Raw genomic sequence first — 25,998 nt, 5'->3', positions numbered from 1 at the left:
TGCGATCCAAACACCTCAAACTTGGATTCGTCTGTCCATAACACTTTTTTCCAATCTTCCTCTGTCCAATGTCTGTGTTTTTTTGACCATATTAATCTTTTCCTTTTATTAGCCAGCCCCAGATATGGCTTTTTCTTTGCTGCTCTGCCCTGAAGGCCAGAATCCCAGAGTCGACTCTTCACTGAGGCATTGACACTGGCGTTTTGCGTGTACTATTTCATGAAGCTGCCAGTTGAGGACCTGTGAGGCATCGATTTTTAAAACTACAGACTCTAATGTACTTGTCTTGTTGCTCAGTTGTGATGCAAGGCCTCCCACTTCTCTTTCTACTCTGGTTAGAGCCTGTTTGTGCTCTGCTCTGAAGGGAGTAGTACACACCGTTGTAAGAAATCTTCAATTTCTTGGCAATTTCTCACATGAAATAGCCTTCATTTCTAAGAACAAGAATAGACTGTAGAGTTTCACATGAAAGTTCTTTTTTTTTGGCCATTTTGAGAGTTTAAGGGAACCAACAAATGTAATGCTTCAGAATCTCAACTAGCTCAAAGGAAGGTCAGTTTTATAGGTTTTCTAATCAGCCAACCTGTTTTCAGCTGTGCTAACATACTAGCACAAGGGTTTTCAAGGGTATTCCAACCATCCATTAGCCTTCTTACACAGTTAGCAAAAACAAAGTGTCATAACAACACTGGAGTGATGGTTGTTGGAAATGGGCCTCTATACACCTATGAAGATAATGTGGTAGTGCACGATCTTGGATGTCAGGTCCAAGCATTCCTGGAAAGTGGATTGGCCGTCGTGGGCCAGTTAAATGGCCACCAAGATCTCCCGATCTGACCCCCCTAGACTTTTATCTTTGGGGTCATCTGAAGGCAATTGTATATGCTGTGAAGATACGAGATTTGCAGCATCTGAAACAACGGATACTGGAAGCCTGTGCTAGCATTTCTTCTGCGGTGTTGCCATAAGTGTGTCAAGAGTGGGAGAAGAGGGTTGCCTTGACAATCCAACACAATGGGCAGCACTTTGAACACATTTTATAAGTTGTCATAAACTTGTAAATAACTAATGAAAGAATAAAGTTATGTTAAAACCAAGCACACCATTGTTTTTCTTGTGAAATTATCAATAAGTTTGATCTGTGACCCTCTTCCCATTTAAAAAAATAAAGTTGGATCCAAAATGGCCGACTATAAAATGGCCGCCATGGTCACCACGCATCTTGAAAAATTTTCCCCCTCCTGTATACTAATGTGCCACAAACAGAAAGTTGATATCACCAACCATTCCCATTTTATTTAGGTGTATCCATATAAATGGCCCACCCTGTTTATTGTTTTTTAACTCTTGTCTCAATGTTGGATAAATGTTGCTTTTTTTATATTACAGAGCAGTCAGTGCCTCAGTGAGGAAGCACGGTGATAATCCTAGTGAATTATTGAAATTACTGGCATTAAAAGAAGATCAGTGGATTATTTTAGATGACATTGTGGTTAAAAATGTTCAGAATGGCTTAGTCTCACTGGAAGTAACTGAATATATGCAGAGGTAAAATTTTCTCACATTGCATGGTTATGATTATTTGAATATGTTTTTGCCCTTAATTGGGCAGATGTTTCAAACTATTTATAACAATTTTTGCTCATTCGTTATATTTGTGAAACTCTTTTTCTGATTGTCACACTTATTTCAACTCATTTTCTGGCACTTTTCTAAAGCTATATACACAGCTCAAAACAATAAAGAGGACACTAAAATACCAGATCCTACATATCACTGAATGTTCCAGTTGCAAATCTTTATTCATTACATAGTGGAATGCGTTAATAACAATAAAACAAAAAAATAAGCAATGTAAATCAAAATTAATATCCCATGGCCGTCTGAATTTGGAATGATACTCAAAATCAAAGTGGAAAATCACATTACAGGCTGATCCAACTTCAGTGGAAATGCCTCAAGATAAGGAAATGATGCTCAACAGTGTGCGTGGCCTCCATGTGCCTACATGATCTCCCTACAAAGCCTGGTCATGCTCCTGATCAGGTGGTGGATATTCTCCTGAGGAGTCTCCTCCCAGACCTGGATTAAAGCATCAGTCAACTCCTGGACAGTCTGTGGTGCAATGTGGCATTGGTGGATAGAACGAGACATGATATCCTAGATGTAACATAGTAACATAGTTAGTAAGGCCGAAAAAAGACATTTGTCCATCCAGTTCAGCCTATATTCCATCATAATAAATCCCCAGATCTACGTCCTTCTACAGAACCTAATTGTATGATACAATATTGTTCTGCTTCAGGAAGACATCCAGTCCTCTCTTGAACCCCTCAACTGAGTTCGCCATCACCACCTCCTCAGGCAAGCAATTCCAGATTCTCAGATTCCATTCAGATTCCATGTGCTCGAATGGATTCAGGTCTGGGGAACGGGCAGACCAGTTCATAGCATCAATGCCTTCATCATGCAGGAACTTCTGACACACTTCAACCTAGCATTGTCATGCATCAGAAGGAACTCAGGGCCCACTGCACCTGAATATTGTCTCACAATAGGTTTGAGGATCTCATCCCAGTACCTAATGGCAGTCAGGGTACCTCTGGCTAGGGCTGTGTGGCCCTCTAAAGAAACGACTCCCTATGCTATTACTGATCCATTGCCAAACCGGTCATGCTGGAGGGAGGATGTTGCAGGCAGCTGAATGTTCTCCATGGCATCTCCTGACTCTGTCATGTCTGGCACACGTGTTCAGTGTAAACCTGACCTTATCCGTGAAGTGCACAGGGCACCAATGTGGAATGTTCTGCTGCTGGGATGTTGCCCTCCTGCAGCCCCCTCCTCATCTCCTGGTGTACTGGCCTGTCTCCCGGTATCAGCTCCATGCTCTGGACACTATGCTGACAGACACAGCTACCCTTCTTTCCATAGCTCGCATTGATGTGCCATCCTGGATGAGCTGCACTGCCTGAACAACTTCTGTGGGTTGTAGACACCGGCTCATGCTACTGTACAGTACCTCTAGGGGTGAAAGCAATTACAAAATGCAAAAGTGACCAAAAAAACAGCCAAAAAGGATGAGAACAGAGAAATGGTCAGTGTTCATCCCTACAGGATCTTGCTAAATGTTTATCCTTTCTACCTTTTTTCTGTTCCATTTGCAGAACAGCAGAAGAAATTGATTCACAATCTGTGTTGCTTCTTAACTGGAGAGGTTGTTTTCCCAGAAGTGTCATTGACCTGGAGTTACATTGTGCTTTTTAAGTGTTTCCTTTATTTTTTTGAGTAGTGTATCAATGCCAGATCTAAGACGTCTACAAAGTCTAGAAGTAAGATACTGTCAAAGATTGCACCATGTACCAGTATTAGTAAATTATTTTATTAATATATCTGCTTCAATAATGAAAAAAAGACTAGCAAGAAACCTCAACAAATACATACATTCAGTAAATTGGTAAAAATAGAATAAATTATGTTTGAGTTTTGTATATCTATCATGTACTTTTTTCAGTACTATTATTTAACCTATAGAATATGATAACTTGCATCAGATCTATTGAAAGTAATAGATCCCAGCATTTATATTGTTTAAGGCTGGGTTACATGAACATATATGTTCTCTCATCTGAGAGAATCAGGTCAATTGTGCAAATCACACTCTGATCAAACTCAGGGAAAATCATAGTTTGATCCAATTTTCTCAGATGAGAAGATGTAGAAAAACATTTTTTCCATCTCCTCCACTCTGCCACTCTGTGAACATTGGACTGCACTCAGATATCATCCAAGTGCAGTCTAATGTTTTCCAGAACCCCCTAGACCTTCATGACCAAGTGCGATCCAAAAGTCGGATGAAACTAGAACATGATGCATTTTTTTCCTCTAGCTCGGTCACTATTCCAGTTTATCATCATTCCAAACTTGAGATATAGTTGAAGTCTTGGATGATTATGACTATAGATGAGCGAACTTGTTCAGAAAATGTTCCCCAATCTCAAACGTAGCACATTTGGATTCGTGTTTAATTTCCCAAGCATTTTTCCTCAAAGTCGGTAAAATTCGGCCAAAGTTCAGTAAATGATCGGATTTACACTAATACCTTCGTTCTCCAATTGTCTAGGATAGTGTGCTGTATGATCAGCACTGGGGACGTGTTTTATGAGGTTTGGTGGTGTGTCTAGGTTAGAGGAGTTGTGTAGTGTAATTTTTTTTTCTTTTTTTTCTTTAATAACTTAATGTGTGTACATTACGGCAGCCAATCAGGGCGCAAAATCCATCCACAACATCATGGCACAAGGTCATCTGTGATTGGCTCCCACTGTCCATATAAAAAAGTGGACCTCTTGTTTTGCTGTCACCATTTTTTCAGCGTCACAGTGCAGTGAAACAGTTCCTGCTAGTTTTAATGCTGAAAGTGAACTTGTCAGTTAGCTAGATAGGATCCTGTCAAGTGTGAAATCAATTTTCCAGCATCTAACTAGATTGTGCTAAAACTGTGTTGCAGTCTTAGGAGGCCCCATTTGCTAATCCAAATAACGTGGGATAAAATTGTGTTGCAGTGAGGAAAAAGAAGGCCACATTTCCACTTAAAAATCGTTAGGACTAATATTGGGATTCAGCCAGGAGGCCCTATTTTTTATCCAAATTGTTTGTAATATAACTGTGTTGCACTGAGGAATTAGGAGGACACATTTCCTCTTAAAAATTATTAGGGATAAGTGTGTTGTCCTGGCATACTATATAAGAAAATAAATAGTGATTGTTCAATAACTGACAGCTTACTGATACGTTTGGGCCTAATGTTCTTGAACAGCAGGTTAATGTTAATGAAAGCTCAACTGAACAAACATCATCTCGTCCTATCCAAAGACCACTGACATCTGTTGCTGGACAGGCTACTCCACTCTCTTTCTTTTGCAGCTGCACAGCGGTATGCCTTGTAGATGAGGGCAAGAAAAGCATGTGCAGAGGTGGATGGCAAGCTCTGCATCAAGTAGCTTCTTTTCCTCTTCCTCCACCTTAACTTCACACACAGTACAATTCTCAGAGGTGGCACCCAAAACACCCTTGTGTCCCCAGCGTCACAAATTTCCAAACACCCAACTGACTGTGGGGAACCACAGATGGGCCATTCTGCAGAGCTGTTCACACATTGTATTCCTTGGGCATCAGAGGTCTGCTCCAAAGGTTCCAGAGGAGGAAAGCATTTGCACTGATGCCCAAAAAGTTGTCATGTTGGATCCCGATCCGAACAGAATCCAGACCCTCATCACCAGATGTTAACCACCAGGGGTGGAGGTGATCCTGATGGGACACAAGAGGCACATGTGGATTGTACTGTGGTATCAGTGCAGGAAGAGGAGGAGGGTGACTCTCAGGGTGAGGACTGTGAGAACAGAAAGGATGACAATGTGGTTGTAGATCCCACTTGGTGTGAACCCAGAGGTATGCTGCTCAGTAGCTCATCAGAGGAGGTGGAAGAGGAGGAAGATGAGGAGGTTATGTTGTTAGTCCCACACAGACAGGGAATGATGTATCCATGAAAAGCACTGCATCCATAGCCACAACTCTGGCTTTTCCCAGCAGCGTTCGTGAGCCTGCAGTTCATATGGGAGGCAAGGGTTGCCTATCCTGGCCTTTTTTTGAGACTTCACAAGATGACCAAATTCACGGTATCTGACAAATTTGCAAAAAAAGACTCTGTAGAGGCAAAAGTTGCAATAATTTGACTACTACATGCATGAACCAGCACATGTGTGACCAAAATGCCTTAGTGTGGTAATCTCACTGCACTAAAATGCGGACTAGCAGGCTTTGTCAACCACTGGCTGTCCCATCAACCACATCTGCTGCTTCTTCCTTCTACATCATCATGCCAAGTGTTCTCACACAGGTCTCCAGCTGCAGAAACTCCACTTGTTTACCCCCTACAGTCATGGTGTGAGAGTCCATCAGCTGTTACATAAGTGGAGATGGATGCAGTTTCTGTTTCTCCGAGCACAACACATCTTTCTCAATTCAACATAACATCTCCGCCTGCACCACATTCACAGTCTAGCAGTTTGTCCTGTTCACCCTACTCCACCCTCTCTCAGCGCAGCAGCAAGCCCTCTGTCCCCCAGTTGTGGTCAATTAAAAGAAAGTTTCCTCCTACACACACAAAAGCTAAGAGCTTAAACTCCACATCTCCAATATGTTGGCCACGGAAATGTGGCCTTTCCACCTGATGGATACAGACGGCTTCGGAAAGTTAATGGACGTCGCACTCCCCAGTACCAGTTGCTTAGTCACCATTACTTCTTTAAGAAAGTTGTGCCTGCGCTACACCAGCATGTCGCCCATTCCCTGAAAAATCTATGTCTGCCAGGGTGCATTTCACCACTGACACCTGGATGAGCAAACATGGGCAGGGGCTTTACATCTCACTGACTGGACACTGGGTGAAACTGGTGGCTGTGGGTGGGAAAGGGGTTGCTCCACAAATATTGGAGTCCCTGCTTCTGACTCCTCTACCACCTCTAGGCCCTCCACCTGTGCCTTCAACCTCCTTTTTAATGTGAAAGGCATTCCAACAGTGCTGAGAGAATCACCCCACCTCCGTACTGCAAAGCCAGGGCTCACTGTAATCAGACAGTGTTAAAATGAATATGCCTCAGATATCGCAGTCACACAGCTCAAGAGTTGTGGAGAGCTATCCAGGCCGAGTTAGAGCATTGGATGTCTCACTGAACCTGGAGCCCTATGTGGTGGCGGCCCTAAGTTGGGGAAACCTCACACGCGTGCCTTGCATGACTCATATCCTCATCCTAGTGGTACAGCAATTTCTCCACCATTATCATGACCTGGATGCGAAACTGCAGAAAGCACGGTCGCTGTGTGTTCTCTTCTGACGATCGCACCCCACAGGTCACCAACTTGCATCGCTTTATAGGCGTTTTGGCCTACAGGTTAACCATTTGATTTGCAATATTCCCACACTGTAGAATCCCACTCTGCACATGATGCAGTGACTGTGGCAGTAGCTACGAGCACTGGTGCAATATGTCTTTTTGCATATTTTGGGCCAACGCAGTATGGACGTGGTGCAAATCACACTTGCAGAGTGGTAACAGATGAAGGACTTCTGCACCCTTCTGCACAGTGTTGAAATTGCTGCTAAGATGGTTATCACTGATGATACCATCATCATCATCCCTCTTGGTTGTGGTCCCAGAGGAAGAGGTGGAAGCAAAGGAGGATGTGGACGAGATAAAAATATCTGTAAGTTCATGACTGTCGTCACACAGGGGGGTGCCATGGGAGGGTGGATTACAGTGATCGAGTGGGGCTCATGGTAATAGACAAACTGTTAGTTTAGGTCTATCAGCCTTTCGTTTCTGCTGAAGCTGAGTCACCTTAATATTCTTCTGAATCTCCCTCAAGTTTTTGTATGGCAACCTCTACTCCAGGGCAATCAGAATTCATCCATAAGAATTCACCAAAATGAGGATGAAAACCATCAATATACGTAATTTGGATGCGTCCGTGTGTCTGTGCACAATGAGTCATCCACAGTTGGGCATAACCACGGATACCTAAGGAGAGGAGCTCCCCCTGGTGGCGAGTTAAGGCATAAACAAAGGCATAAGCATTTTTTTGAATGTTAGCCTGTGAGGCAACACTGTGCGGCAAGATTGCAAAGATGGATCAAATTGAGCGCACTGCTGCACATAGAGAAGCGAATCGCATACGGATGCGTAACCTGCGTCTTAATGAAACAGAAGATGAACAAAATTGTCGAAGAGCATCTAATGCTGCACGAAAATGAGCAACACACAATGCACAAAGTGATACACATATTTCACAAAAAAGAGAACAAGATAGAATACGTGTCCAAAATGCAAGAGGCACTCGACGACGGCAAATTACATTTGCCGCTAGAGGACTTCTAAATCAAATTGATGAGACACGTATTGAAGAGCAGTATGCTGGCAAACTGACATTTCGATGTCAGTTCTGCCAAACTAAAAATTTCAAAGACTAAATGGCGCAGGACAAAACATTCCCTTCCTGCTGCAAGAGAGGGCGCATCCAATTGCATCCCATTCGCATGGATTATCAATTAGTCAAGTTGATGAAAGGAGAGCATCAGCACTCCAATGACTTTATGGCTAATATAAGGCAATACAATAGCTCGCTTGCTTTGGCATCAATGGGAGCACAAGTAGCGCCACCTCCTGGTCATGGTCCATACTGTTTTCGAATCCATGGGCAAATTTACCACAGAACTGCCCCATTGCATCCCGCTGTGGGTGGTACTCCCAAGATTGCCCAGATTTATATCTTGGACAGTGAAGAAGCATTAAGTACAAGAAGTCAAGCAAATAAAAAGTGCCTCCCAGCACTGCCATCATCTCTTGGAGAGAAAATGAAAGCAATTATCCCACTCGCAAGAGCCTTCACAATGATGAGGGAATTTGAAATACAGGAAGAGAGGATTGCTGAATTAGAAAATCGCAATCCACTCGAAATAACAATGTCAATTATAAATGACTACAATGATGACCAGAGGTGCTACAATGCAAGGTGCAATGAAGTAGCTATAATTTATCAAAATGCAATGGGTGAACCCCCATTTAATAGGGACATCAGAGTTCACCTCGAAAGTGAAAACCAAACTGTTCAAATCAGATTTCTTCACATAAAGTGTGATGCAATAATATATCCACTTCTATTCCCATATGGGGACAGTGAATGAACAATAAATTTGACAACTCCAATTGCCCTAAGTGTGCAACATCAAGGAATTGGTGACATTCATCTACCATCCATACCAGTGGATCAAGATCGACAAGAAAAAAAAATCACCCTGCTGCAGTACTATGCATACAGGCTTGCCATTCGTGATGAGTTCAATCCCCTTTTAAATGCTGGGAAGTTGATGTAACAATTTATCGTTGACAGTTACGTCAAAATGGAATCCAACAGGATAGAATATATAAAACGAAATCAAAAGGCATTACGCGTCGACAGTTATGCCGGCGTTATGGATCGCATCCATAATGCTGCATTACACCAAGGCCTAAAAGCTGGGACACCAGTAATTTTACTGTCCACCTTTATTGGAAGCCCAAGAGCTATGCAGCAAAATTACCAAGATGCCATGACAATTGTCCGAAAACTCAGAAAGCCAAATCTTTTTGTTACGATGAACTGTAAACCAAAGTGGAAACAAGTTACTGAAAACTTAGAACCATGGCAAAGGTCAGAGTTCAGACCAAATTTGGTTGCACGAGTAAAATCAAACTCCAAGCCGTGCTTAATGAGATTTTGAAAAAACAAATTTTTGGCCGTGTAGTTGTCTATGTGCGTGTAATAGAATTTCAAAAGTGTGGACTACCACATTCTCACATGCTCTTAATCCTCGGAGTGAAAGATAAACCAAGGGACAAAGAAATAATTGACGAATTGGTCTCTGCTGAAATCCCAAATGAGGCAGCAAATCCAAAACTGCATGAAGCAGTGATGAAGCACATGATTCAAGGCCCATGTGGCGAACATCAACCTGGTGCTATATGCATGACAGATGGTCAATGCGCAAAAAAATTCCCAAAGGAATTTAATACAGAGATAAACCCCAATTTTGATGTTCTCCAGAGTACCGTCAAGGCAATACTGGGAAAACCAGATGTGGAATGAGAGAAATCAACAATAGATGGGTAATTCCATACAACCCTTATTTATTACTCAAGTACAATTGCCATATCAATATGTGCTTCAATAAAAAGTGTTAAATATCTTTTCAAATATGTAAACAAAGGACATGACTGTGCCAATATCAAGTTTGATACATTAAACTGGAATGAACCAGCCATGTACCTAGATTCTCGATATATAAGCTCCCCTGAGGGTATGTGGAGAATCCGAAAAAATAAAATGCATGATGCTTCACATGCCATTGAAAGGCTTGCTGTTCACCTTGAAAACAAGTGTTTTTCGAAGATAGTAATGTGGATATGGTTATTTCAGACACAAAAGCCTCTACTCTGCAGGCTTATTTTGAGCTAAACAGAGTTGACGCTTCCGCCCCTCAGTGTTTGTACTGTGAAATCCCTGATCACTATGTCTGGAATAGAAAAGTTGTACTAGAAGGATGGAAAAAACTACGGGCTCAATTTGGGAAAACAAATGCCCAAATGTATACAGTCTCTAACAGATGGTGAGCTGTATTACCTAAGACTCCTTTTACTTCACGTAAGAGGAGCAAAGTCTTATACTGACTTAAGGACTGTCAATGGTGTCGCACCTAGCACGTATAAAAATGCGTGCATTTATCTTCATCTTTTGGAAAATGATTTCCAATGGGAAGATGGTATAATGGATTCAATCGCTTTCCAAATGCCCTACTAACTTTGCAAATTATTTGCTATAATTTGTGTATATGGGGAACCAGCTAAACCATTGGCATTATGGCAAAAAAATAAAGCGGTGACGTCACCGCTGTGCTTTGCTTTACGGCCGACACTGACAGTCAGTGCAGGGAAGCTGACGGCGGGGGACGTGACAGACATCGGAATGTGAGTATGTACTGTTTTTTTTTTATATTTACAATGGTAACCAGGGTAAATATCGGGTTACTAAGCGCGGCCCTGTACTTAGTAACCCGATGTTTACCCTGGTTACAGGTGAACACATCGCTAGATTGGCGTCACACACGCTGATCTAGCGATGACAGCGGGGTGATCAGCAACCAAACAAAGGTCCTGATCATTCCCCACGACCAACGATCTCCCAGCAGGGGCCTGATCGTTGGTCGCTGTCACACATAACGATATCGTTAGCGGGATCGTTGCTACGTCACAAAAAGCGTGATGTTGCAACGATATCGTTAACGAAATCGTCATGTGTGAAGGTACCTTTATGAACTTAAGCTGAATGCAGGAGCTGTAATTATGCTCCTGCGTAATCTTAACAGAAAGCCTGTTCTTTGCAATGGCACAAGGCTTTATGTGAAAAGCTTAAAAGCAAACGTTATTCATGCCATTGCTTTAAATGGAGAAGCAAAGGGTCAGACAGTTGTTATTCCAAGAATTGACCTGATTTCCAAAGATAAAAACTTGCCAGTCCAGATACGATTGCGTCAGTTTCCTGTCATGTTGACTTTTGCAATGACTGTCAATAAATCTCAGGAACATTTAAAAAAACTGACCGTCACATCCAAACATAGACTAAGTGTGAACAGGTGCTGAACCTGGAATCGCCAACTCTGATTGAGCACTCTGCATCCTAGCCACAGGTGTTTTAATTACAGCAGGTCCAATACCCGTCCACAGAGAGAGAGAATTTTAGTCTAGGAAGAGGTTTCACATGTACCCATTCAGATGGAAACGTTTATTCTCAGCAAGGAAAGGCAAGTGTAGGACCTGGTATAAGAGAGATGCCGTAAAGTGGCTACCAGGTACACATAAAATTGGCCATTTTTATGCGCTAAACGCTCACATTTTTCATATTTCTAGTGCAGTAATGCAGTTCAATTTTCGTGTTTCATGTTTGCATGTTTTAGCGCTGCCGTGTGCTGCCTTATTTACTTGACTAAATCTCAGGGACAGTCCTTAGATATTGTAGGAATTTATTTGCCTCTCCCAGTGTTTTCACATGGGCAGTAATATGTGGCTTTCTCTAGGGGAAGGAAAATCCAACAAATATGGCTCAAAATACTTGAGACACAGAAGCAGGGTAAATTTATTCCTAACGTTGACAAATGGTTTACTGTCAACTGTGTGTACAAATAAGTCTTTTATTAGGCTAGGTTCACATTGCGTTAGGGCAGTCTGTTTAGCGCATAGCGCTACGGACTGCGCTAATGCAATGTCCCAAAAGGGATCGCGTTTGCCGATCCCGCTAGCGCAGATGCCCGATCTGCGCTAGCGAGGAACGGACCGCAAACGCTGTAAGCAATGTGGGCGTGCGCTAGCGATGCGTTTGCCAATACAAGCAATGGCAGCGTTAACAGACTACGTTACACCGCGTTATACCGCGGTGTAACGTAGTCCTTTTAACGGGTTCACATAATGCAATGTGAACCTAGCCTTAAGCTTTTTAACAATTGCAAAAACCACAAAATTTTGTACACAAAAGCAGGACTAGCAGCGGTCTACGAACCAAACATTGGGCATGAGCAGGGCCTTGGGGGCAGATCCCTAGTGTGATAAACCATGTGAAATAGCTTACACTCAGCAACATTGAGGAATTGCGCTATTGGATAGCTCTACTGGTTCACTTTCTTCATGGATAGCGCTATCGGATAGCTCTACCCGAACAGTATTAACTATAGATCTTTTTCATTCACAAGGTAGGAGTGGCAGGAGAGGTACACCAGGTATTTATGTTTGTACAAAAAAAGAGAGAAAAGAAGCGCAATAAATGTGCACACTCAGCTGTTATTTAGAAAATGTGAACAATGCTTTATTGAGGCGGAAAAACACAGTGCCTATACATATAAAAACATTTAAAACAGCATGTAAAAACATACCCAAACATATCACTACCGTACCCTCTGGATAAAGGAGTACGGTCAAAAAGCAGACCCCATAGGGAGAAATAATCCCTCAAGACTAGATGGTGAGTATATAGAAAAGATTTTTTAATAAATGGTGCACACAAAATGCTGCAGGGCATGAAAATCAAGGCTTCCCAATGGTAAAAAATATAATGAAATAAAGCGCTGTCACAGCTGGTGTCGGATTCACTAGATGGAAGCTAAGTTGACTCAGTGAGTAAAGCAAGAGCTATACAAAGCTGTGACACTGCTGGGAATTGCCCCGCCACAATGCCTACAGCATATCGTGTGCACAATGCTAGCAGCACAATAACAAAATAACAAAATGACAGCGTAAATAATAATGCTCACTAGTCTGAATGGGGCCCACTGGCTCCCAAGACTAAATGGTGAGTGTATGACCAGTGGGCCCCATAAAGACTAGTGAGTATCACCATTTATGCTGTCATTATGTTAATGTGCTGCTAGCATTGTGCACACGGTGTGCTGCAGGCACTCTGGCGGGGCTATTCCCAGCAGTGTCACAGCTTTGTTAAAACTTCAGCTTCATTGTTTAGTCAGCTGAGCCTCCATTCAGTGAATCATCCACTAGCTGTGGCAGTGTGTTATCTACTATATAAAGCTGAATGTGTGTGTATGTGTGTATATGTGTATGTCCGGGATTGGCATCTGCACCGTCGCAGCTACAGCCACAAAATTTTGCACAGTCACACGTCTGGACCCCGAGAGCGTCATAGGCTCTGTTGTGATGCGAAATTTTAACCCCGCGCGTTCCAATTCACCAAACAATTTTGCCCCTATCTACATAATGGGGAAAAAAGTGAAAGGAAAAGTGTTGGAGGCGTCGCAGCTACAGAAACAAAATTTTGCACAGTCACACGTCTGGACCCTGAGAGCGTCATAGGCTACGTTGTGAGGTGAAATTTTAACCCCGCGCTTTCCAATTCACCAAACAATTTTGCTCCTATCTACATAATGGGGAAAAAAGTGAAAGGAAAAGTGTTGGAGGCGTCGCAGCTACAGAAACAAAATTTTGCACAGTCACACGTCTGGACCCTGAGAGCAGCACACTGCAGCGCCAAAACATGCAAACTTGAAAAAACGAAATTTGAACTGCATTACTGCACTAGAAATATGAAAAATGAGAGCTTTTAGCGCACAAAAATGGCCAATTTTATGTGTACCTCGTAGCCACGTTAAGGCATCTCTCTTATACGAGGTCCTACGTTTGACCTACCTCACTGAGAATAAACGTCTCCATCTGAATGGGTACATGTAAAAACCTCTTCTTGGACTCAAATTCTCTCTCTATGTGGAGGGGTATTGGACCTACTATAATTAAAACACCTGAAGCTAGGAGGCGGGGAGTGCACGATCAGAAGGCTAGAGAATACATTTCAAAAACCTGACCTGCACATCAAAACATAGACTGAGTGTGAACAGGTGCTGAACCCAGAGTCGCCAACTCGTATATAGTTAAATAAATAGGGCAGCACACTGCAGCGCCAAAACATGCAAACTTGAAAAAACGAAATTTGAACTGCATTACTGCACTAGAAATATGAAAAATGAGAGCTTTTAGCGCACAAAAATGGCCAATTTTATGTGTACCTCGTAGCCACGTTAAGGCATCTCTCTTATACGAGGTCCTACGTTTGACCTACCTCACTGAGAATAAACGTCTCCATCTGAATGGGTACATGTAAAAACCTCTTCTTGGACTCAAATTCTCTCTCTATGTGGAGGGGTATTGGACCTACTATAATTAAAACACCTGAAGCTAGGAGGCGTCCTACGTTTGACCTACCTCACTGAGAATAAACGTCTCCATCTGAATGGGTACATGTAAAAACCTCTTCTTGGACTCAAATTCTCTCTCTATGTGGAGGGGTATTGGACCTACTATAATTAAAACACCTGAAGCTAGGAGGCGGGGAGTGCACGATCAGAAGGCTAGAGAATACATTTCAAAAACCTGACCTGCACATCCAAACATAGACTGAGTGTGAACAGGTGCTGAACCCAGAGTCGCCAACTCGTATATAGTTAAATAAATAGGGCAGCACACTGCAGCGCCAAAACATGCAAACTTGAAAAAACGAAATTTGAACTGCATTACTGCACTAGAAATATGAAAAATGAGAGCTTTTAGCGCACAAAAATGGCCAATTTTATGTGTACCTCGTAGCCACGTTAAGGCATCTCTCTTATACGAGGTCCTACGTTTGACCTACCTCACTGAGAATAAACGTCTCCATCTGAATGGGTACATGTAAAAACCTCTTCTTGGACTCAAATTCTCTCTCTATGTGGAGGGGTATTGGACCTACTATAATTAAAACACCTGAAGCTAGGAGGCGTCCTACGTTTGACCTACCTCACTGAGAATAAACGTCTCCATCTGAATGGGTACATGTAAAAACCTCTTCTTGGACTCAAATTCTCTCTCTATGTGGAGGGGTATTGGACCTACTATAATTAAAACACCTGAAGCTAGGAGGCGGGGAGTGCACGATCAGAAGGCTAGAGAATACATTTCAAAAACCTGACCTGCACATCCAAACATAGACTGAGTGTGAACAGGTGCTGAACCCAGAGTCGCCAACTCGTATATAGTTAAATAAATAGGGCAGCACACTGCAGCGCCAAAACATGCAAACTTGAAAAAACGAAATTTGAACTGCATTACTGCACTAGAAATATGAAAAATGAGAGCTTTTAGCGCACAAAAATGGCCAATTTTATGTGTACCTCGTAGCCACGTTAAGGCATCTCTCTTATACGAGGTCCTACGTTTGACCTACCTCACTGAGAATAAACGTCTCAGTGAGGTAGGTCAAACGTAGGACCTCGTATAAGAGAGATGCCTTAACGTGGCTACGAGGTACACATAAAATTGGCCATTTTTGTGCGCTAAAAGCTCTCATTTTTCATATTTCTAGTGCAGTAATGCAGTTCAAATTTCGTTTTTTCAAGTTTGCATGTTTTGGCGCTGCAGTGTGCTGCCCTATTTATTTAACTATATACGAGTTGGCGACTCTGGGTTCAGCACCTGTTCACACTCAGTCTATGTTTGGATGTGCAGGTCAGGTTTTTGAAATGTATTCTCTAGCCTTCTGATCGTGCACTCCCCACCTCCTAGCTTCAGGTGTTTTAATTATAGTAGGTCCAATACCCCTCCACATAGAGAGAGAATTTGAGTCCAAGAAGAGGTTTTTACATGTACCCATTCAGATGGAGACGTTTATTCTCAGTGAGGTAGGTCAAACGTAGGACGCCTCCTAGCTTCAGGTGTTTTAATTATAGTAGGTCCAATACCCCTCCACATAGAGAGAGAATTTGAGTCCAAGAAGAGGTTTTTACATGTACCCATTCAGATGGAGACGTTTATTCTCAGTGAGGTAGGTCAAACGTAGGACCTCGTATAAGAGAGATGCCTTAACGTGGCTACGAGGTACACATAAAATTGGCCATTTTTGTGCGCTAAAAGCTCTCATTTTTCATATTTCTAGTGCAGTAATGCAGTTCAAATTTCGTTTTTTCAAGTTTGCATGTTTTGGCGCTGCAGTGTGCTGCCCTATTTATTTAACTATATACGAGTTGGCGACTCTGGGTTCAGCACCTGTTCACACTCAGTCTATGTTTGGATGTGCAGGTCAGGTTTTTGAAATGTATTCTCCAGCCTTCTGATCGTGCACTCCCCGCCTCCTAGCTTCAGGTGTTTTAATTATAGTAGGTCCAATACCCCTCCACATAGAGAGAGAATTTGAGTCCAAGAAGAGGTTTTTACATGTACCCATTCAGATGGAGACATTTATTTTCAGTGAGGTAGGTCAAACGTAGGACACCTCCTAGCTTCAGGTGTTTTAATTATAGTAGGTCCAATACCCCTCCACATAGAGAGAGAATTTGAGTCCAAGAAGAGGTTTTTACATGTACCCATTCAGATGGAGACGTTTATTCTCAGTGAGGTAGGTCAAACGTAGGACCTCGTATAAGAGAGATGCCTTAACGTGGCTACGAGGTACACATAAAATTGGCCATTTTTGTGCGCTAAAAGCTCTCATTTTTCATATTTCTAGTGCAGTAATGCAGTTCAAATTTCGTTTTTTCAAGTTTGCATGTTTTGGCGCTGCAGTGTGCTGCCCTATTTATTTAACTATATACGAGTTGGCGACTCTGGGTTCAGCACCTGTTCACACTCAGTCTATGTTTGGATGTGCAGGTCAGGTTTTTGAAATGTATTCTCTAGCCTTCTGATCGTGCACTCCCCGCCTCCTAGCTTCAGGTGTTTTAATTATAGTAGGTCCAATACCCCTCCACATAGAGAGAGAATTTGAGTCCAAGAAGAGGTTTTTACATGTACCCATTCAGATGGAGACGTTTATTCTCAGTGAGGTAGGTCAAACGTAGGACCTCGTATAAGAGAGATGCCTTAACGTGGCTACGAGGTACACATAAAATTGGCCATTTTTGTGCGCTAAAAGCTCTCATTTTTCATATTTCTAGTGCAGTAATGCAGTTCAAATTTCGTTTTTTCAAGTTTGCATGTTTTGGCGCTGCAGTGTGCTGCCCTATTTATTTAACTATATACGAGTTGGCGACTCTGGGTTCAGCACCTGTGCACACTCAGTCTATGTTTGGATGTGCAGGTCAGGTTTTTGAAATGTATTCTCTAGCCTTCTGATCGTGCACTCCCCACCTCCTAGCTTCAGGTGTTTTAATTATAGTAGGTCCAATACCCCTCCACATAGAGAGAGAATTTGAGTCCAAGAAGAGGTTTTTACATGTACCCATTCAGATGGAGACGTTTATTCTCAGTGAGGTAGGTCAAACGTAGGACGCCTCCTAGCTTCAGGTGTTTTAATTATAGTAGGTCCAATACCCCTCCACATAGAGAGAGAATTTGAGTCCAAGAAGAGGTTTTTACATGTACCCATTCAGATGGAGACGTTTATTCTCAGTGAGGTAGGTCAAACGTAGGACCTCGTATAAGAGAGATGCCTTAACGTGGCTACGAGGTACACATAAAATTGGCCATTTTTGTGCGCTAAAAGCTCTCATTTTTCATATTTCTAGTGCAGTAATGCAGTTCAAATTTCGTTTTTTCAAGTTTGCATGTTTTGGCGCTGCAGTGTGCTGCCCTATTTATTTAACTATATACGAGTTGGCGACTCTGGGTTCAGCACCTGTTCACACTCAGTCTATGTTTGGATGTGCAGGTCAGGTTTTTGAAATGTATTCTCTAGCCTTCTGATCGTGCACTCCCCGCCTCCTAGCTTCAGGTGTTTTAATTATAGTAGGTCCAATACCCCTCCACATAGAGAGAGAATTTGAGTCCAAGAAGAGGTTTTTACATGTACCCATTCAGATGGAGACGTTTATTCTCAGTGAGGTAGGTCAAACGTAGGACCTCGTATAAGAGAGATGCCTTAACGTGGCTACGAGGTACACATAAAATTGGCCATTTTTGTGCGCTAAAAGCTCTCATTTTTCATATTTCTAGTGCAGTAATGCAGTTCAAATTTCGTTTTTTCAAGTTTGCATGTTTTGGCGCTGCAGTGTGCTGCCCTATTTATTTAACTATATACGAGTTGGCGACTCTGGGTTCAGCACCTGTTCACACTCAGTCTATGTTTGGATGTGCAGGTCAGGTTTTTGAAATGTATTCTCTAGCCTTCTGATCGTACACTCCCCGCCTTCTAGCTTCAGGTGTTTTAATTATAGTAGGTCCAATACCCCTCCACATAGAGAGAGAATTTGAGTCCAAGAAGAGGTTTTTACATGTACCCATTCAGATGGAGACGTTTATTCTCAGTGAGGTAGGTCAAACGTAGGACGCCTCCTAGCTTCAGGTGTTTTAATTATAGTAGGTCCAATACCCCTCCACATAGAGAGAGAATTTGAGTCCAAGAAGAGGTTTTTACATGTACCCATTCAGATGGAGACGTTTATTCTCAGTGAGGTAGGTCAAACGTAGGACCTCGTATAAGAGAGATGCCTTAACGTGGCTACGAGGTACACATAAAATTGGCCATTTTTGTGCGCTAAAAGCTCTCATTTTTCATATTTCTAGTGCAGTAATGCAGTTCAAATTTCATTTTTTCAAGTTTGCATGTTTTGGCGCTGCAGTGTGCTGCCCTATTTATTTAACTATATACGAGTTGGCGACTCTAGGTTCAGCACCTGTTCACACTCAGTCTATGTTTGGATGTGCAGGTCAGGTTTTTGAAATGTATTCTCTAGCCTTCTGATCGTGCACTCCCCGCCTCCTAGCTTCAGGTGTTTTAATTATAGTAGGTCCAATACCCCTCCACATAGAGAGAGAATTTGAGTCCAAGAAGAGGTTTTTACATGTACCCATTCAGATGGAGACGTTTATTCTCAGTGAGGTAGGTCAAACGTAGGACGCCTCCTAGCTTCAGGTGTTTTAATTATAGTAGGTCCAATACCCCTCCACATAGAGAGAGAATTTGAGTCCAAGAAGAGGTTTTTACATGTACCCATTCAGATGGAGACGTTTATTCTCAGTGAGGTAGGTCAAACGTAGGACCTCGTATAAGAGAGATGCCTTAACGTGGCTACGAGGTACACATAAAATTGGCCATTTTTGTGCGCTAAAAGCTCTCATTTTTCATATTTCTAGTGCAGTAATGCAGTTCAAATTTCGTTTTTTCAAGTTTGCATGTTTTGGCGCTGCAGTGTGCTGCCCTATTTATTTAACTATATACGAGTTGGCGACTCTGGGTTCAGCACCTGTTCACACTCAGTCTATGTTTGGATGTGCAGGTCAGGTTTTTGAAATGGACCCTGAGAGCGTCATAGGCTACGTTGTGAGGTGAAATTTTAACCCCGCGCTTTCCAATTCACCAAACAATTTTGCCCCTATCTACATAATGGGGAAAAAAGTGAAAGGAAAAGTGTTGGAGGCGTCGCAGCTACAGAAACAAAATTTTGCACAGTCACACGTCTGGACCCTGAGAGCGTCATAGGCTACGTTGTGAGGTGAAATTTTAACCCCGCGCTTTCCAATTCACCAAACAATTTTGCTCCTATCTACATAATGGGGAAAAAAGTGAAAGGAAAAGTGTTGGAGGCGTCGCAGCTACAGAAACAAAATTTTGCACAGTCACACGTCTGGACCCTGAGAGCATCATAGGCTACGTTGTGAGGTGAAATTTTAACCCCGCGCTTTCCAATTCACCAAACTATTTTTCCCCTATCTACATAATGGGGAAAAGTGAAAGGAAAAGTGTTGGAGGCAAATTGACAGCTGCCAGATGTGAACAAGGGGGACTTAAAGAATGAGAGCGATGGCGCAAAAGAGTATATACCGATCAGTTGCTAAGGTGGGGCCCCGACATGGGATACTCACCACACACGGGGATATGAACACACACACAAAATGCGCCACACACTACCACGTGCTTGAACACATAGACCACCCTCAACACACATTTCACCACACATACACCAACCTCGCCACATAAAAGTCGAAACACAAAAATCGCCGCTCAAAACTCGCCACGCGCAAAACTCGCCACATGCAAAAACTAGGCTCACGCAAAACTCGCCACAAGTGCAAAACTCACCTCATGGAAAACTCACCACACGCAAAACTTGCACACGCGGAAAAATTGCCACATGCACAAAATTTGCAACACATGCAAAAGTTGCCTCACACAAAACTTGCACATACTCAAAAGGCACCAGATATAAAACTCACCACGCGCAAAACTCGCCATGCGCAAAACTTGCTGCACACAACTTGCTACACTAACCTGTCACATGCAACTCGACACACAAAAAGTTGCTACACGCATGTTGCCACACAAAACTCAGCTCACAAAAGTCGCTACATGCATGTCGCCACACACAACTCAACACACACAACTTGACAAACGAAACTCGCCCTAAAACACACACAAGTCTGGTATTAGCCTTCAAAAATAAAAATCTGATTAATAAGCAGACAAACTACAAGAGCAACAAATGTACCATATAGGAAATACGGCAGCTGTCAGTCACATGACCTGTCTATTATGTGTATGTGTGAGCTAATATATACTGCCAGGGGGAGGGCTTCCTGTTGGCTGGGGATTTATCAGGCTGCCAATTTATCTTACAAATACTGAGGTAAAAATACTGAGCAAATAACGTGTTAACGAGGTCTAATACAGGAGATCACACAGGTATATACTATATACAGGGGAGATGACACACAGATATATACTATATACAGGAGAGATGACACACAGGTATATACTATATAGAGGAGGAGATGACATACAGGTACATACTATATACAGGAGGAGATGACATACAGGTATATACTATATACAGGAGGAGATGACACACAGGTATATACTATATACAGGAGCAGATTACCTACAGGTATATACTATATACAGAAGGAGATGACATACAGGTATATGCTATATATAGAAGATGACATACAGGTATATACTATATACAGGAGGAGATGACACACAGATATATACTATATGCAGGGGAGATGACACACAGGTATATACTATATACAGGAGGAGATGACATACAGGTATATACTATATATAGAAGGAGATGACATACAGGTATATACTATATATAGGAGGAGATGACATACAGGTATATACTATAAATAGGAGGAGATGACATACAGGTATATACTATATACAGGGGAGATGACACACAGCAGGTATATACAGTGGAGATGACATACAGGTATATACTATATACAGGAGATGACATACAGGTGTATACTATATATAAGGGAGATGACAAACATGTATATACTGAGGTGAAAATGAGAGGTGTGAGGTGAAAATGAAAAGGTGTGACTGCAAAATGAGAGGAGTGAGGGAAAATAGTGTAGTGATCGGAAAATGACAGATGTGAGGTGGAAATGACGTGTTAGGGGGGAATGAGAGGAGTGAGGGAGAAAATGAGAGGTGTGAGGGAGAAAATGAGAGATGTGAGGGGGAAAATTAAAGATGTGATTGGGAAAATGAGAGGCGTGATGGGAAAATAAGAGAAGTGACGTGCTATAACTAACCACAGATATTTACTATGCCCAGGCAACGCCGGGCTCTTCAGCTAGATTTATTATATTTTCTCTATTGGAAAGCCCTGATCCTTATGCCTTGCAGCATTTTGTGTGTACTGTCTATTACAACGTTTTTTTTTTTTTCTCCTCATACACTCACCATTTAGTCTTGGGAGCCAGTGGGCCCCATTCAGACTAGTGAGCATTATTATTTACGCTGTCATTTTGTTATTTTGTTATTGTGCTGCTAGCATTGTGCACACGATATGCTGTAGGCATTGTGGCGGGGCAATTCCCAGCAGTGTCACAGCTTTGTATAGCTCTTGCTTTACTCACTGAGTCAACTTAGCTTCCATCTAGTGAATCCGACACCAGCTGTGACAGCGCTTTATTTCATTATATTTTTTACCATTGGGAAGCCTTGATTTTCATGCCCTGCAGCATTTTGTGTGCACCATTTATTAAAAAATCTTTTCTATATACTCACCATCTAGTCTTGAGGGATTATTTCTCCCTATGGGGTCTGCTTTTTGACCGTACTCCTTTATCCAGAGGGTACGGTAGTGATATGTTTGGGTATGTTTTTACATGCTGTTTTAAATGTTTTTATATGTATAGGCACTGTGTTTTTCCGCCTCAATAAAGCATTGTTCACATTTTCTAAATAACAGCTGAGTGTGCACATTTATTGCGCTTCTTTTCTCTCTTTTTTTGTACAAGTATTTATTGGCGCATATGTAGCACCTAGCATCTATCATAGACGTTATTTCAGTGGTGCCCTCTCACATATTCTTTTTTTAGGTATTTATGTTTGCTATTAGTCTGCACATACGCCAGTCTGGTGCGTGGGTACACCCCATTGCATGTTTCATAATCACCGCGCACGCCCGAGGTGCGGGCAATCACTCATAATTACAAAAAAGTTGAGGTTCCAGTATACTGGTTAACCAGACTGTTAAAGACGATCTCAGCAAGAGGTAAAAATGAGGACCAGTCCTTCTGCTGAGCCGCAGTAAAACACCTTAAAATTTGTTCCAGCAACTGATTTGTCCTCTAGTCTTGCCATTGGTTTCAGGATAATAAGCAGAGGAAAATGACAAGTCAATTCCAAATTTCTTACAAAACTCTCCAGAATTTGAAGACAATCTGCATTCCCCTATTGGATACAATATTATTATTATTATTAATTTATATAGCACCATTAATTCCATGGTGCTGTACATGAGAAAGGGGTTACATACAGGGTTATAGATATCGATTACAGTAAGCAGGTTTACAGTGACAGACTGGTACAGAGGGAAGAGGACCCTGTCCTTGCAGACTTACATTCTATGGCAATATTCAAAGGCATGCCATGCAATCTCACCACATGCTTGATAAATAACCTGCAAAGCGTCTCCACATTAGGTAACCCCCGATAATGGAACAAAAGGTGTTTGTTTACTTAATCGGTCAACAATCACCCAAATAACAGTTTTCCCACTAAACAAAGGCAAATCAGTAATTAAATTCATGGACAATTGAGTCCACTGTCTTTCTGGAATAGGAAATGTAGCCAATTCCCTGGCCGGCCACTTATGACAAACTTTAACATGTGCGCAAACTTCAGAAGTGGATACGAAACTTTTAATATCGTTAAGCATAGATGGTCACGAAAAGAGCCTACATATAGCTTTTTTGTAGCAGCGACATTGGGGTGACCACTCAAGACAGTGTCATGAGACTCTTGCAACAGACGTAATCTTATACACACTGGCACAAATAATTTAGACCCATGAGTAGCAGAAGATGCTAACGACTGGACTTTGGGAATCTCAGCCTCCAATTCTGAGGATACTATAAAAATTACTAAACCCTGAGGAAGAATGGAGGATGGATATTCTGGAGTAGAAGCTGAATCAAAGCTGCGTGACAAAGCGTCGGCCCTAGCATTCTTAGACCCCGGCCTGAACATGATGGAAAAATTTAATTTAGAAAAAAAAAGACCACTTGGTCTGTCTTTGGTTTAAATTTTTAGCAGATTCAATGTAGGCTACATTTTTTTGATCACAAACGATGAACTGATGAATAGCTCGCTCCCAAAAAATGCCTTCTTTCTTCAAAAGATAACTTAACAGCAATTACAAATCCCAATTTCCAACATCATATTTTCTCTCAGCAGATGAAAATTCGGTAGAAAAAAATGCATGTGACCGTAAGATAGTCAGAGTTTTGGTACTTAAGACAAAACAGCCCCTACCCCAACCCCTGAGGCATTCACCTCTATGATGAACAGTTTCTGGAGATCGGGTTGAATCAAAACTGGAGCAGACAAGAGGCACTCTTAAAAGCCCCAATGGCACCCGACAACCAATCCTAAGGGTATGTGCACACGTAGAAAGGAGTTCTGCGGATTTTGAGAAATCCACAGGTAAAAGGCACTACATTTTACCTGCGGATTTACCACGGTTTTTATGTGAATTTTATGCGGATTCCACCTGCGGTTTTACACCTGCAGATTCCTATTATGGAGCAGGTGTAAACCGCTGCAGAATCCGTACAAAGAATTGACATGCTGCGGAATGTAACCCGCAGTGTTTCCGAGCATTTTTTTTCCACAGCATGGGCACTGCGGATTGCGTTTTCCATAGGTTTACATTCTACTGTAAACACATGGAAAACTGCTGTGGACCTGCAGCTGCAGATCCACTGCGGATCCGCAGAAAAATCTGCAACGTGTGCACATAGCCTTAACCCCTTAGCAACCGCCGATACGCCTTTTAACGGCGGCCGCTAAGGGCACTTAAACCACAGCGCCGTTAATTAACAGCGCTGTGGAAAAAGTAAATAGCGCCCCCCAGAGTCGGATTTTCTCCGGGGTCTCGGCTGCTGGGGGTAGCCAAGACCCAAGAGAACATGATTCGGGGGGTTTTGTACCGACCCCGCATTTGCGATCGCTGGTAATTAACCATTTACCGGCGATTGCAAAAAAAAAAACGCGATTTCTTTTTAATTTCTCTGTCCTCCGATGTGATCGCACATCAGAAGACAGAGAAAAGGGGCCCCCGATCGCCCCCCGATTCTCACCTGTCTCCCCCGGTGCTCCTCGTAGCTCCCGATGAGCGCCGCCATCTTCAAAATGGCGGGCGCATGCGCATGCGCAATGAGCATGATCGTGGTCGGTTTTACCGACCCCTGTTTTGCGATCGCCGGTAATTAACTGTTTACCGGCGACCGCAAAAAAAAAAAAAAGGCAAAGTGTAATTCTCTGTTCTCTGATGTGATCGCACATCAGAGGACAGAGAAATATGGGGATTCGGGGACCCTATCATACTCACTGGTGTCCCTGGGTCCTTCTGCTGCTCCTCCTGGCCGCCGGGGAAAAGAAAATGGCGGGCGCATGCCGGCAGGAGAAGAGCAGTTGGGGCTAAAATTAGGGTTGGGGTTAGGGTTAGGGTTAGGGCTAGGGTTAGGGTTCGGGCTAGAGCTAGGGTTAGGGCTAGGGCTAGGGTTAGGGCCAGGGTTAGGGTTAGGGCTAAATTTAGGGTTAGGGTTGGGGCTAAATTTAGGGTAAGGGTTGGCGCAAAATTTAGGGTTAGGCTTCTTTCACACTCACGTCAGTACGGGGCCGTCGCAATGCATCGGCCCGACATACCGACGCACGTTGTGAAAATTGTGCACAACGTGGGCAGCGGATGTAGTTTTTCAACGCATCCGCTGCCCAATCTATGTCCTGGGGAGGAGGGGGCGGAGTTACGGCCACGCATGCGCGGTCAGGAATGGCGGATGCGACGTACAAAAAAACGTTACATTGAACGTTTTTTTGTGCTGACGGTCCGCCAAAACACTGATCCAGTGCACGACGGACGCGACGTGTGGCCATCCGTCACGATCCGTCGGCAATACAAGTCTATGGGCAAAAAACGCATCCTGCGGGTACATTTGCAGGATCCGTTTCTTGTCCAAAACGACGGATTGCGACGGATGCCAAACGACGCAAGTGTGAAAGTAGCCTTAGGGCTAGGGTTAGGGTTGGGGCTAAAGTTAGGACTAGGGTTGGGGCTAAAGTTAGGGTTAGGGTTTGGATTAGGGGTAGGGTTGGCATTAGGGTTACGCTTGGGATTAGGGTTAGGTTTGGGATTAGGGTTAAGGTTAGGGTTGTGATTAGGGGTGTATTGGGATTAGGGTTAGGTTTGAGGTTAGGGTTGAGATTAGGATTAGGCGTGTGTTGGATTTAGGGTTTTGATTAGGGTTATGGTTAGGGTTGACATTAGGGTTGTTTTGGGGTAAGGGTTGTGATTATCATTAGGGTTAGTGATTAGGATTATGGATCGGGTTGGGATTAGGGTTATTGGTGTGTTGCGGTTAGGGTTGGAGCTAGAATTGGGGGGTTTCCACTGTTTAGGTACATCAGGGGTCTCCAAACACGACAGCC

The 25,998-nt window shown here is 42.8% G+C and overlaps 1 protein-coding gene across 2 annotated transcripts in view; it reads left to right on the top strand.

Annotated features, from left to right (window-relative positions):
• The window catches only part of DTHD1 (death domain containing 1), a 141,612-nt gene that overhangs the window by 66,822 nt on the left and 48,792 nt on the right, over positions 1-25,998 (top strand). For both annotated transcript variants that reach the window (XM_069744624.1, XM_069744625.1), the window contains exon 6: positions 1,390-1,548. In XM_069744624.1, the coding sequence (XP_069600725.1) occupies positions 1,390-1,548 (159 nt within the window). The remainder of the gene's footprint in view (positions 1-1,389; positions 1,549-25,998) is intronic.

Source organism: Ranitomeya imitator, chromosome 1, assembly GCF_032444005.1.
Source record: "Ranitomeya imitator isolate aRanImi1 chromosome 1, aRanImi1.pri, whole genome shotgun sequence".
Classification (NCBI taxonomy): domain Eukaryota; kingdom Metazoa; phylum Chordata; class Amphibia; order Anura; family Dendrobatidae; genus Ranitomeya; species Ranitomeya imitator.
This window is presented reverse-complemented; position numbering and strand designations above follow the sequence as displayed.